General features: G+C 41.9%; 1 protein-coding gene across 1 annotated transcript; it reads left to right on the top strand.

Annotated features, from left to right (window-relative positions):
- Positions 1 to 5,320: 5,320 nt before the first annotated feature.
- On the top strand, positions 5,321 to 11,065 carry pcdh18b (protocadherin 18b). The gene is given in 6 exon segments (XM_056770299.1): positions 5,321 to 6,400; positions 6,403 to 7,455; positions 7,458 to 8,026; positions 8,432 to 8,520; positions 8,829 to 8,989; positions 9,748 to 11,065. Coding segments are annotated over 6 exon segments (3,474 nt in total). The 5' UTR covers positions 5,321 to 5,541; the 3' UTR covers positions 10,491 to 11,065.
- The last annotated feature ends 1,054 nt before the right edge of the window (positions 11,066 to 12,119 follow it).

Below are 12,119 nucleotides of genomic sequence, written 5' to 3'. Positions count from 1 at the left end.
ACATTTCAATGCTGTTCTCTATATTACTGTGTATGTGACAAATAAAAATCTTGAAATCTAGATGGGGTGTTTGAATTGATATGGTCATTAAATTTGGTAATTGTAATTTTAGTGATCTGCACTTCTGCCTTGCTTTATTAGAACTGAGAAACTCATGAACCAGATGAAACTCCACTGTGCTCATTATTTACACTCCATATTGTGTGTTTGGCTAATGACACTGAAATGAACAAAAACTGTAGCATTTCAGAATAGAGTTCCTCAGAGATGACACGTTTTTGTAGGCCAACCTGGTAGTTAGCATCACACTGGTTCCCTCAACCGAAAGCCTATGCATTTTCAAAAAATAAGATCTTTGATTTACCGTGGTTTGATGTTCACACATTTTGTCCATCGAGATAATCTTTACAAATTAACACAGCATTTAAACCCTAAATTACACAATATAGTTTTTGTTTACAATATCCAGATATCTTATTTCTGGCAATTAACCAAACCCATAAACAAAAACATACACTTTGGGGCAATGGGACCGGAAGTGCTAAAATGCTAACTCGCTTCCGGGGTTTGCATAAAAAAAATGTCATCTCTGAGATACTTTATAGACAGTTTTTTGCCATGCAAATCCATTTTTCAGAGCTGCATTCAAAGAATGCTTCAACTTAGACTTGGTGGAAAATAAACCAAGGGTTGGGAAGAAGGATCTTTTTTTTTGATGAGACATATTTTCCTGGATTTTCCTTTCAAGCCTTAAAGGAACACACACTGTTTTTCTTCCAAATCCACAGATGGAATAATCCGTGAATGTTATGAATCGATAGACAGATGATGATGAAAGGCGAGAGATTGTGAGCACTAAGGTTGGCACTCCTGAGCCATAAAGTGTTTGGATAGACAAAATGGGGAGACGATCGCTTCCCTTAGCTATAAAATTATCCTCTTTACCCTCCATTGGAACCAGAAAGATAAACAAAGTCCTGTTTTTATAGGTGTGTGTATGTGTGTGTCTGGAGTTTTAATTGAACCCATTAGAAGGCGAGATAGAGTTACCAGCCTTACCTCAGAGGGGGTTCTCTCACTCCCTGGGACTTCACGTAAAGAACTTTTTTTCAGGAAACTGTCACAGGCTATAAAAAGTTTCGCGATTTACAATTCAACATTAAACAATACTTCCATGCCTTAGTTTTTAAATGGAAATACATATGAAATACAACAGTTATTTAACAATGTATAATTCTCGTTCTTAACATCCGCCCTATTTATATGAAATAATATTTTCTTTCCCTTCTAAATCAAATTTAAATTCTCAGCTCCGAAGACGTTCATTTGATACAAAGGGGTGCAGATCTGCAGGCGAGAGTCTTAAACTGCCGAAAATCCAAAAATAACATGAAGGGAGTGTGAGAAAGAAATTGGAAAGTAAGAAAAGAAAGTATTGGAGAAAGTTTTTCTATGTGTAAGGTGATCTTTCGCTCATAAGAGTTTCCACAGAAATCAGGCTGACATTGTGAACACGTGGCATGCTGGCGTCCCAGACTCCCCCAAAAAGACCCCCACACATCTGCCAAGGCAAGCAGACTGAGCAAAAGCTGCAACAGAGGGAAGGAGGGAGAGAGAAAAAGAGGGAGGCATTAAATCTATTGCATACTGAATGAACCCCCATCTGAAATATGTCACCTTTCAGCTCCCATGCACCAAAGTCAACATTGCCTCCAGAAGTGTGCACGTCTTTGTGTGCCCTGAGAAAAGAAGTGTGTCGGAAAAGTGAACAATAGGTTGATTTTCCCCCCATCTCTGGAAATGTCGTGTTTTGTTGAGTCGTTCCATTTGTCAATACGAAGCTCTCTAAACAGATCTTTTCTCGAAATCTCAAGTTGTGTTAGTGTGTTGTGAACTCGAACATGAAAACAGAAATGAAAGTGGAGCGAAAACACAGAATAAGAACGGCATTTTGTGAAAGCGGTATCGAATAGGCGCTGGTTAGCAGCGCGCGGGCCGAAGCAAGGTATCACCGGCTACAAAAACAAGTGATCAGGTGACAACGTAACAGCTGCCAGGCGTGCACGAATCGGTCTCTGTTGTGCAGGCACGCACTTGCGCTGTCATTTTAGGTCAAAAATCAGATCATGATCTGTGTCTCCATGTTATGGCTGTGAATGTGATACTGAACATCAAACGCCTGGTTCTTTGTCTTTTGTTAACTGTTTTGCCGCTTTATATAAAGTTTGTTTTTGAGCTATCAAACATATAATAAGTCTAGAAATATATTTGGAGCATTTAAAGACTTATATGTATGTACAGTGATTGAATTCATCTTTAAAAAAACTTTTTACACAGTCTATGTTGACTAGGCTGCATGCCAATAGGAAACATGTGTCATGGTGATCTCCAAACATTTAACTTCAGGGAGACTAAATGTAATCATCGAAGAGAACTGGAGAAAGATAGTAGGCCTATACGTGAATAGAATATTAGTATTGAATATATGAATAGCCACTGAGCATCAGATCTATACGTTTATTTAAAGTAGTGATGTTAGGTGACACGCACATCAATTACAATTGTGATTGTACATTTATGCTGACATGAGCTGATAAATGCATTCACAAATCAGGATTCACAAATTTTTTGGCACACATGGTCGTGCAAAAATCAGTGCATGTCAAGACAACTCTTAGTAATGTCTTGAGATGTTAATAGTTAAGCAAGAGATGAACAAAACGAGTAAATGGATAACCTCATCCAAAATAGAGGTTGGGGGAGGGCAGATTTTTCTCCCGGACTCATGTGGAAGAAATAAATCTGCCTCCAGTGTAAACAGAAAGTTCATATTAGTGACAACAGTAAACTATCTCTAAACAAACACACGTGTGCGCACCTCATGTCAAGAGAATGTTTCTCCTGTCGAACTCGCGATTTATCGAAGTTGCGCGCATGCACGTGTGCAAACTCTTTGAAAGTAACCCTCCTTAATTTAAGACATGCAATAATAAAGGTTTCATGAAGGACGCACGCCGATTGCCTGTGATCAAGTCGCCTCCTGACACGAGTCAAGGAAACAGAGAAAAGCGTGCGGGCAGAGAAACGCGGGAGGGGTGTATTTGAGAGTAAAGAAAGGAATATATGAGAAATAAGGAGGAGGGGAGACTAGTTGCCACACAGGCAGCAGATGCTCGCGTGCCTTTACAAACAACCACCGTGCCCTCTCGACCCCCGGTGCCGGGGCATTCCGCCGCGATTCCCAACCCCCTCCGCGCATTATTTGGGGAGGGATGGTCGCTCTGCCTCCCCGCCGGTTTCCACGGTCCTTCTGCGTATTGCGACGTCCCACCTGCCATGCTTCATTGTGTGCGTGATCCTTTTTCATTTCAATGACAAAGTTAATTCCCCCACGCCCCCTCCCTGTCTTCGAGCCCGGGGTGACTTTACGACCACAGCTTGAAAATGCAGCGCAAATCCGCCTATTAACAAAAAAAGCCATCTGAAGCGAACATATGACGCCGCCAGATTTCAACACCCGCTAGTATTGAAGGCCCTGTATTCTTAATTGAGCTAGTGCTGTAAAACGATTTAGATGATTATAGCTTAACCACAGTCCAATATTGGTCACTTTAAAAACAAAGAAATGCAAACCAAGTCTTTAAATCTGCCAGCTTAACAATAGTCGTGAGGCATCAACATTACTCTCTTCAAGGATAGTTTTTTGTTACATCTTCTTTTACATAGGCCTAGTCTTTCTGAGAACTGGAAATACTGACTGGAAACCTTGGGAATGTAATCTGATTATTTGAAATTATAATGAAATTAGTTTAAATTTAAAGCAACTCACTCTCACACTTAGTTTACTTTAGGAAGAGCACCATGAATGGACAAAAGTGAAACTATGAGCAGTTTCGATCGAAGAAAAGGAGCAGGGCTCTCTAATAAGCCCAGCCCTGGATATTTCACGACAGATGGACAGCCACAGATCACAGGACTGAATTTCAACACAGTCTCACGGTACTCCCGTCCATCAAATGTGCCAAGTGATATTCTACTGAAATATGTTGTTCGAAAAAGTTGCGAAATAATTAAAACTGATTTAAATATTTCAGTGAATGTGGAATTCTAAAAATACATGTGAAACAAGCATATGTTTAGATGACTAGCAAACAGAAATTGTCTGAACTGGATTGTCAAATAAAGAACTGCTGTCAAAATATTGTGTGTCGCTAAAATTGAGGTGTTTCTCGCAGGACTAATGTAATTACTGGTTTGGGTTTTTAGGACGTTCGAACCAGATGGTCGTGAAATATCCAGAAGCTCATGTTTGCTTTTTGTGTAGGGGTGAGTGAGCATAATGATGCTAATGACGCACAATCAGAGACGGTGAGTCGTATAGAGCCATTGTGCGCTGGGGACCGAGTGTGACCTCTCTGAGAAATCACGTTGACTGCGGGTTAACGGAGGTTGGGGGAATTCTTTTCACAGCGCGCGCGATTAGCCACACGCGCACACTCCTTCAATGAGACACAATAGGTCGCTCACATGCGCTCAGATATCATCCAGTTTAGTCTCATTTCTTAATAGGCTATTTGAGTTGAATGTCTAACAGTTCGGTCTGTATGCTTTAACAATACTTTTCCATATTAGCAAGTGCACTTAAAATGATTCACTTTCATAAAGAAACTGTGATATTGTTGCAAGAGATTATCAACGTTTCAGACAAAAAATCAAAGCGAACACAAAGTCTGCATTTCTTTTTTATAAACTCAATATATGGTATGGCATACGCAGTCCTGAAATAAGGATGAAACAAATATATATATACATATATATTTATATATCTCAGAATTACATTTTGCCTGAACTGCAATATGCAAGTTTATTTTGAAGTTTCGGTACGCCTTCTTTACTTACACTTTAAAAGTGTAAGAGATGAAAATTCACAAAAACTGTAGTGGAAGGAACCCAAAGTGTGCCGGCTTGACACGAGAAACGTTGGTCTAAATACATGTGACTTTTTTCTATTGTTATGGCACACTTCTAAAGTTCTGGCGTGGTCTGCTTGCCAGCTCCACCTCAACCACTGCTCTTATTTCCTCCATTCTGTCTCTTATTCTTTTCTTTTTCTTTTCTGGGATGTACAGCCGTGGGGCGAGGAGGGGTAGCTGGACAGATTTTTGGAGAGGGAGGGGGCCACAGTCTGAGGTGGGCTGTAATGGGCCAGTCACTGTTCTGAGAGTCACAGACAGAGCGCGCGCACACACGCACACAAGGAGTTGCGCCTCCCACACACACGCGCACCAATTCACACACAGAAGGAAAGTGAATGTGTGCAGCAGATCAGTCCACGGCTGCAATACCGCATCGGAGTCCTGATGCTTTCTCCGAGGCGCTGAAAACAGAGGAGCGCTGATTCCTCGGCCCTGCTTGCATTTAGCTTTAAATCTATGCACGGCATCAAAACGGGAGCGCATCTGAGGATTTAACATGCTTTAATTGTAACGGAACAATTCACCGGGCAGTTTTCTCTCTGTGTGGAATAAATACTTTTCGAAGATGGGAACGACTAAACACTCAAGGGATGTGCTGTTTTGTAAAAAGCTCTTGAAAGTTATACTTTTGGCGGCCGTGGCACATATCGTCTCAGGTAAGACTTTAAAATATAAAGTTTTGGAGGAGCAGAGAGTTGGTACGGTGATCGCCAGACTGAAAGAGGATGTAGCCAGCGTTTTATCCAAACTCCCGAGCTCCGTGTCCCCGCGGTTCCGCGCCATGCAGAGGGGCAGCACCCCATTGCTCTCTGTGCGCGAGGAGGACGGCGAGATCAGCATCGGCACCAAAATCGACCGGGAGAAGCTTTGCGAGAAAAACTTAAACTGCACTATCGAGTTCGACGTGATCACCCTTCCTACGGAATACCTTCAACTGTTTCACATTCAAGTGGAAGTTTTGGACATCAACGATAACGCTCCGCAGTTCTCTCGCGCCATCATACCCATAGAGATATCCGAGAGCGCATCGGTGGGAACGCGCTTTCCTTTGGATAGCGCGTTGGACCCGGACGTCGGGGAAAACGCGCTGCACACGTACTCGCTCACGAGGAATAACTTTTTCAAAATAGATATCAGGACGCGGACTGATGGCGCTAGGTACGCGGACCTAGTGGTGATGAGGGAACTGGACAGAGAAACGCAGTCCAGCTACCAGCTGCAGCTCACTGCCTCGGACTCTGGCGTGCCGCCGAAATCTGGCTCAACTCTGCTTAAAATCAGCATTTCTGATTCCAACGATAATAGCCCGGTGTTTGATGAGCAGGCTTATGTGGTCAACCTATTGGAAAATTCCCCACAGGGAACGCTACTGGTGGATCTTAATGCCACAGACCCGGATGAAGGCAACAATGGCAAAATAGTGTACTCTTCAGCAGTCACGTGCCAGCAAAAATCTTAGAGACCTTCAAGATAAACCCAGACAATGGCCACATCACACTGATTAAGAAAGTTGACTATGAAACCACTCCTTCATATGAAATAGATGTCCAGGCTCAGGATATGGGGCCGAACTCAATTCCAGGTCACTGTAAGATAATCATCAAAGTGGTTGACGTCAACGACAACAAGCCAAAAATCAACATCAACCTCATGACTCAGGGCAAAGAGGAGGTGGCCTACATCTCAGAGGCATCCCCTGTTGATACTTTCATCGCATTAGTGCGCGTGGACGACATTGACTCAGGTGTCAATGGTGAGGTTGTGTGCCGTCTCCACGGCCACGGGCATTTTCGCTTGCAGAAGACCTACGAAAACAACTACATGATTCTTACTAATGTGTCTCTGGACCGTGAAAAACGCTCTGAATATAGCCTGACGGTGATTGCTGAAGACCACGGCACACCAAGTCTATCCACTACCAAACACTTCACAGTGCAGGTCCAGGATGAAAACGACAACCCTCCACGCTTTGAAAAGAGCCGATATGAAATATTTAAGTCTGAAAACAATTCGCCAGGAGCATATCTGACCTCAGTGATGGCCACTGATCCAGATCTGGGCACTAATGGCCAGGTGACCTACTCTATTGTGGAGAGCCAGGTTCAAGACAGCTCCATATCGACATATGTGACTATCGACCCATCCACTGGGGCCGTGTATGCACTCCGAAGCTTTGATAGGGAAGACGTGGGCCGGCTCTCATTTACCGTGCAGGCACGAGATAGTGGGAGCCCAGCGTCTCTTAGCAGCAATGCCACTGTTCTACTCACTGTACTGGATGAAAATGACAACCCACCCATCATTGTTTCACCATCCCTAAGCAACCACACAGCTGAGGTGCCATTATGGAGGCACGCCGAACCAGGTCATCTGGTAACGATCGTCAAGGCGACAGATCGTGATGCAGGGGCCAACAGCGAGCTGACTTGCTCCATCATTGCTGGTAATGATGACGGACTTTTTGTCATTGACCCACGAGATGCGAGTTACGCACCAACGGAAGTGTTGAGGTCTCAGGTCGCGAGGGATTTGATCTTACAATCCTGGTGCAAGACAGAGGGGCCTCAAATAGACTCTCGGCCAGGGCCGTTCTCCATATTGCTCTACGCGACTTTCCGGAGAGCTACTCACTGAATCCTTCAGACCTTAACAACCAATCCTCTCTAGATATTTCCATGATCATCATCATCTCCCTTGGTGCCATCTGTGGTGTGCTTCTCATCGTTATGGTCTTGTTTGCCACCCGGTGCTCCAGAGAACAGAAAGACCCCCGACATTCTTATAACTGCAGAGTTGCTGAGTCTACCTACCAAAACCATCCCAAAAAACCTGCCAGGCAGATCCACAAAGGGGACATCACATTGGTCCCCACAGTTAACGGAACTCTTCCTGTGAGGGCCCATCCTCGGTCCCCCTCAGCATCCCCTGCTCCTGAGAGCCGCCAGAGTCATCATAGCCGCCAATCACTCAACAGCTTGGTCACAATATCCTCCAATCACGTGCCGGAGAACTTTGCACTGGAACTTGCCCATGCCACACCACCGGTCGAGGTAAAACCTTTTTCAAATGACTAAAGCACCACAGGATAATTTCTTCTTCTTATATGAAGGTCTATGATCGAATTCTTAGTGCATGGTTTGAATGATATGCAAGTAATCAATATTTGTGAATTCTTTATTCCTGATTTAAAGACCCATCTGTTATGATATTCCGTATGATTGTTTTATTTATGGCATGTTTATTCATACACCCATATATTATTTCATCACGTTTAAGTATTTTTCCATACCACTAGCATCTTTCATCCTTCAACCCCCTTAATCCCTGCACCCCCCCCCCCCTTTATCACGACCACGGTCATCTGTATTTGTGTTGGGTTGTTGTCTGGTCTGCCATTATTCATTTTTTATTTCCATTTTTTTCTTTATTTGTCCCCACCCTTTTTTTGGCTATAGCAAGTCTCACAGCTTCTGTCCATACTTCATCAGGGCCAGTACCAACCCAGACCCAGTTTCCGTGGCAACAAATACACCCGGAGCTACAGGTAACCAATCACAGTTTTTTGCCTTTATAAATTGGCCTGCAGGGGTTCAACGGTAACATTTTTTATTTGTGTGTAAACTGGGCTCTTCCTAAAAACTAAATGATTAAAAAAGTAAAAGATTTTCATTTAAATAGATTTACATTTATGCATTTGGAAGATGATCTTAATCTAAAGTAACTTAAAATGCATTAAAGCTATATACTTTTACTGATTAATTATGTTTTTTAGGAAATAAAAATGAGACTAACTTTAAGACCAAAGATATTACCCGTACTTGTTAGCTAAAGGTCTGCTGTGTCTGTGTCTAGGTATGCTCTAAATGAGATGGATAAGTTCAGCCTGAAGGACAGTGGCAGAGGGGATAGTGAGGCGGGAGACAGTGATTGTGAGATGGGAAGAGAGTCCCCTCTGCTCGGAGAAGGCTTTGGTGAACTCTTCACACCTGATGGACATCACCGACTTCATCCATGTGAGCATAAAAGTGTGATGTTGATAAAAGTTTTGTCTTTACACTCTGTGTTTCAAAGCAATGCCATAGAAGAACCATTTTCAGTTCCCCGAAGAACCATTTACACAAAGGTTCTTATAATATGCATTACTTTCTTACTTACATTTTATCATCTAAAGTACCTTTAGTGAATCAAAGTTTACAACTTAAATTTACAGTATCAAAACCAATGGTCTGATCTTTAAACATCTATTACTTCATATTGGAGAAAACCATATGCAAACTATAGATTTTGATGGATAAAAATACAGTCTAGTCATTAGAGTGACTATCCCAATCAATGGGTTGCGATTGGAGATGGGCCATTGATTTCGGTAAATCAGCACTCTCATCATTTATTCTATGCATGAGAGAAACTGGGCTAAATGAGGGCCTGTTTTGCAAATGCACCAGATTGGGCATTTATTAACTCTAAGATGTATTATAAATGGCCTTTCAAAATTAATGGAGCTATAATCAGTCCCTGGAACATGAATGAGTAATGGCGAACATGTTCAATGAGGGCTACAAGCTGGCATATTTGATTTGTTTTGCATAGCCTCGAAAAAAAACCAAGCGTGGTTGGATGAAGCTGGAATGGCTTTGCTTAGTTGTTTTGTTTCTAATAGACTTATTTGACTAGTTGAGGGTGTGTGCAGTTTTGCATACCATCCAAAAACAACATTCATTAACTAACCTCTACCGTCGATGCTGTTGTTTTATCTCTGATTAAAATATAGCAATGAAGCTATGCACCGAAGAGTGTCGTGTTCTCGGCCACTCGGACCAATGCTGGATGCCTCAGTTGGCCTCTCCAGCATCTTCAGATTACCGTAGCAACCTCTACATCCCCGGTGAAGACCCCCAGCAGAAAGCCACTCCTGAAGCACCGCAGTCCGGAGAGTCGACGCTTAGGAAGAAAAGTTTCTCCACCTTTGGCAAGGAGAATGAGGAGGGAGAGGGAGAAGCAGGAGATGGGGAAGATCTGTGTGGAACGACTTCTCTGCTGTCTGAAATGAACAGCGTGTTCCAGAGGCTCCTCCCATCTTCTTTGGACTCTTACAATGAGACCAGTGAAACTGAAAAGACAACAGGCTGTGCACCAGGAGCAGGCTCACTTGAACGAAGGAAAGGTCACCTGCCCGGGAAGCCAAGCACTGCCACCTATCAGCAGGGCGTCGCAGTTTGGGCCGCTAATACACACTTTCAAAATCCTGGACATGGTCACCCTCCTGCTAGTCACATGACAGCGATGGTGGCTCCACTTCCTGCCCCTCTGCCAGCTCCTATTCCAACATCATCTTCCACCTCAAAATGGCTGCCTGCAATGGAGGAAATACCAGAGAATCACGAGGAGGATGAGTTGGAGTCTGTGCTGGGACATCTGCACGGAAAACGCTGCGACAGTCGGAGCGAAATTATGGACGCCAGCGAGCTGGTTGCAGAGATAAATAAACTCCTACAGGATGTCCGGCAGAACTAAAGAAAATTCTCTTTGTCTCTCTCTACAGTTAAATTAAAAAGATGTATGTGAAAGGACAAAAGGTGACATGAAACAAAATAAAAAATCACAGAGACCTGCAATTGTCGTTAAAATTGCATTTCTGGATGTAATGTGTTTTGTGAATGCTAATTATCCAAATGATGTTTGTATTTTCTGGTTTTTGGCCACAGTGTACACAATGTTAGTGTATTTATCTTTGTATTTTAAAAATACAATTTGTAGTCTTTATATTTATATATTTGTATATACATAAGTTAAAGATGTACATAATTTCAGATTTCTATTTTTATACATGCATGTTGGAAAAATAATCATGAACAACATGCTTTGGTGTAAATATTCTTATTTATGAAAAAGTTTTTCTTTTCTTTTTTTCAATGGTATTGTTATATATGAGCATAATATAAGTACATTCATATTATTATTGAAAATGTGTTATTTGGTGGGGCGGGACAGAATACAAAAAGCATGTTTTGAGGGGGGGAGTGGTATTTATAATGGTGTATCCTATGTGTCAAGTTCGGTTTTACATTAAACAAACTGCGAAATAAAGAGAATTGCAGATGTCACACACGCACAGATCTCTTGACTCTTCATTGTTGCACGGATATATTTCTAAACAAGATCTTTATCTGTTTTAATGGCTTGTGTTTTTTTGTTTTTTTAAAAGGCATGGACATTCATCCCAGTAAATTACAGTATGTGCTATTCTATTTAGATTTTATGCTCCTGAAATATCCAGTAAAGTGGGAGTAGGGAGTTTTGTTCTTCCTCTTCACATACTGATCCAGACAGCAGACTTAAAAAAGTCAAGATATTTTAGTCACTCGCATCCGTGCTGCATTTGTTTTGAGCGCCCCCTACTGATTAAACAAGAGAGGATTTAGTCAGGAAGCAATCATCGGAAATACTGCGGATAAAGTCTAAGATAAAAGAGGAAATATAATTAAATTTTGTCCTAAATTATAGTTTATGTAAGGAAATGGAAAGTAAAGGTGAATAATAGGCCACAAAAGTAATTATAGAGGTATATTTCGAATAGAGTGATCACTGATGGGGAAATGAGATTCGATGCTAGAGCCCCCTAGAGACTAGACAGCGCAATAGCAACAACACAATCTCTCCCCTCTCCAGGTTTACCCATTTTCAAGGAGTGGTAAATCTTTTGTGCTACAGTTACCCACTGAATAACTGATAAACAGTTTGGAGTTGTAATTTAGTTTGACCTTTTCCATCCCATTTCTCACTAACCGGATTTACTTCCTTACAAACACATCGAAATTGCACAAAACGAACTGCATTGCAATGACATTTAAAGGCGGAAATGACTGAACGCAACATGGTATTTTGTAAGCTACAGATTTTCCAACACAAACAATATTAGAATGTTTTTGCCCCTCTTAGTTTAGCAGTTCAAGACAGAAAATGACAACCTTTCTAACCGCTCATTTTGACACGCACCAATTGGCCTTGACTTGCAGTCAAATAAGAAAAAATACTTTTTTACTTTCAATCTTTTCTGAGATACATTCATTTTGCCTTTCACTCTTAAACACACGCACTTATGTACGCACACAAACACATATAACCCTCTATAACCTTTTTATA

This window comes from Triplophysa dalaica, chromosome 16 (genome assembly GCF_015846415.1).
Source record: "Triplophysa dalaica isolate WHDGS20190420 chromosome 16, ASM1584641v1, whole genome shotgun sequence".
Lineage (NCBI taxonomy): Eukaryota > Metazoa > Chordata > Actinopteri > Cypriniformes > Nemacheilidae > Triplophysa > Triplophysa dalaica.
The sequence above is the reverse complement of the archived record's forward strand: the minus strand, read 5'-3'. Positions and strand labels throughout refer to the sequence as shown.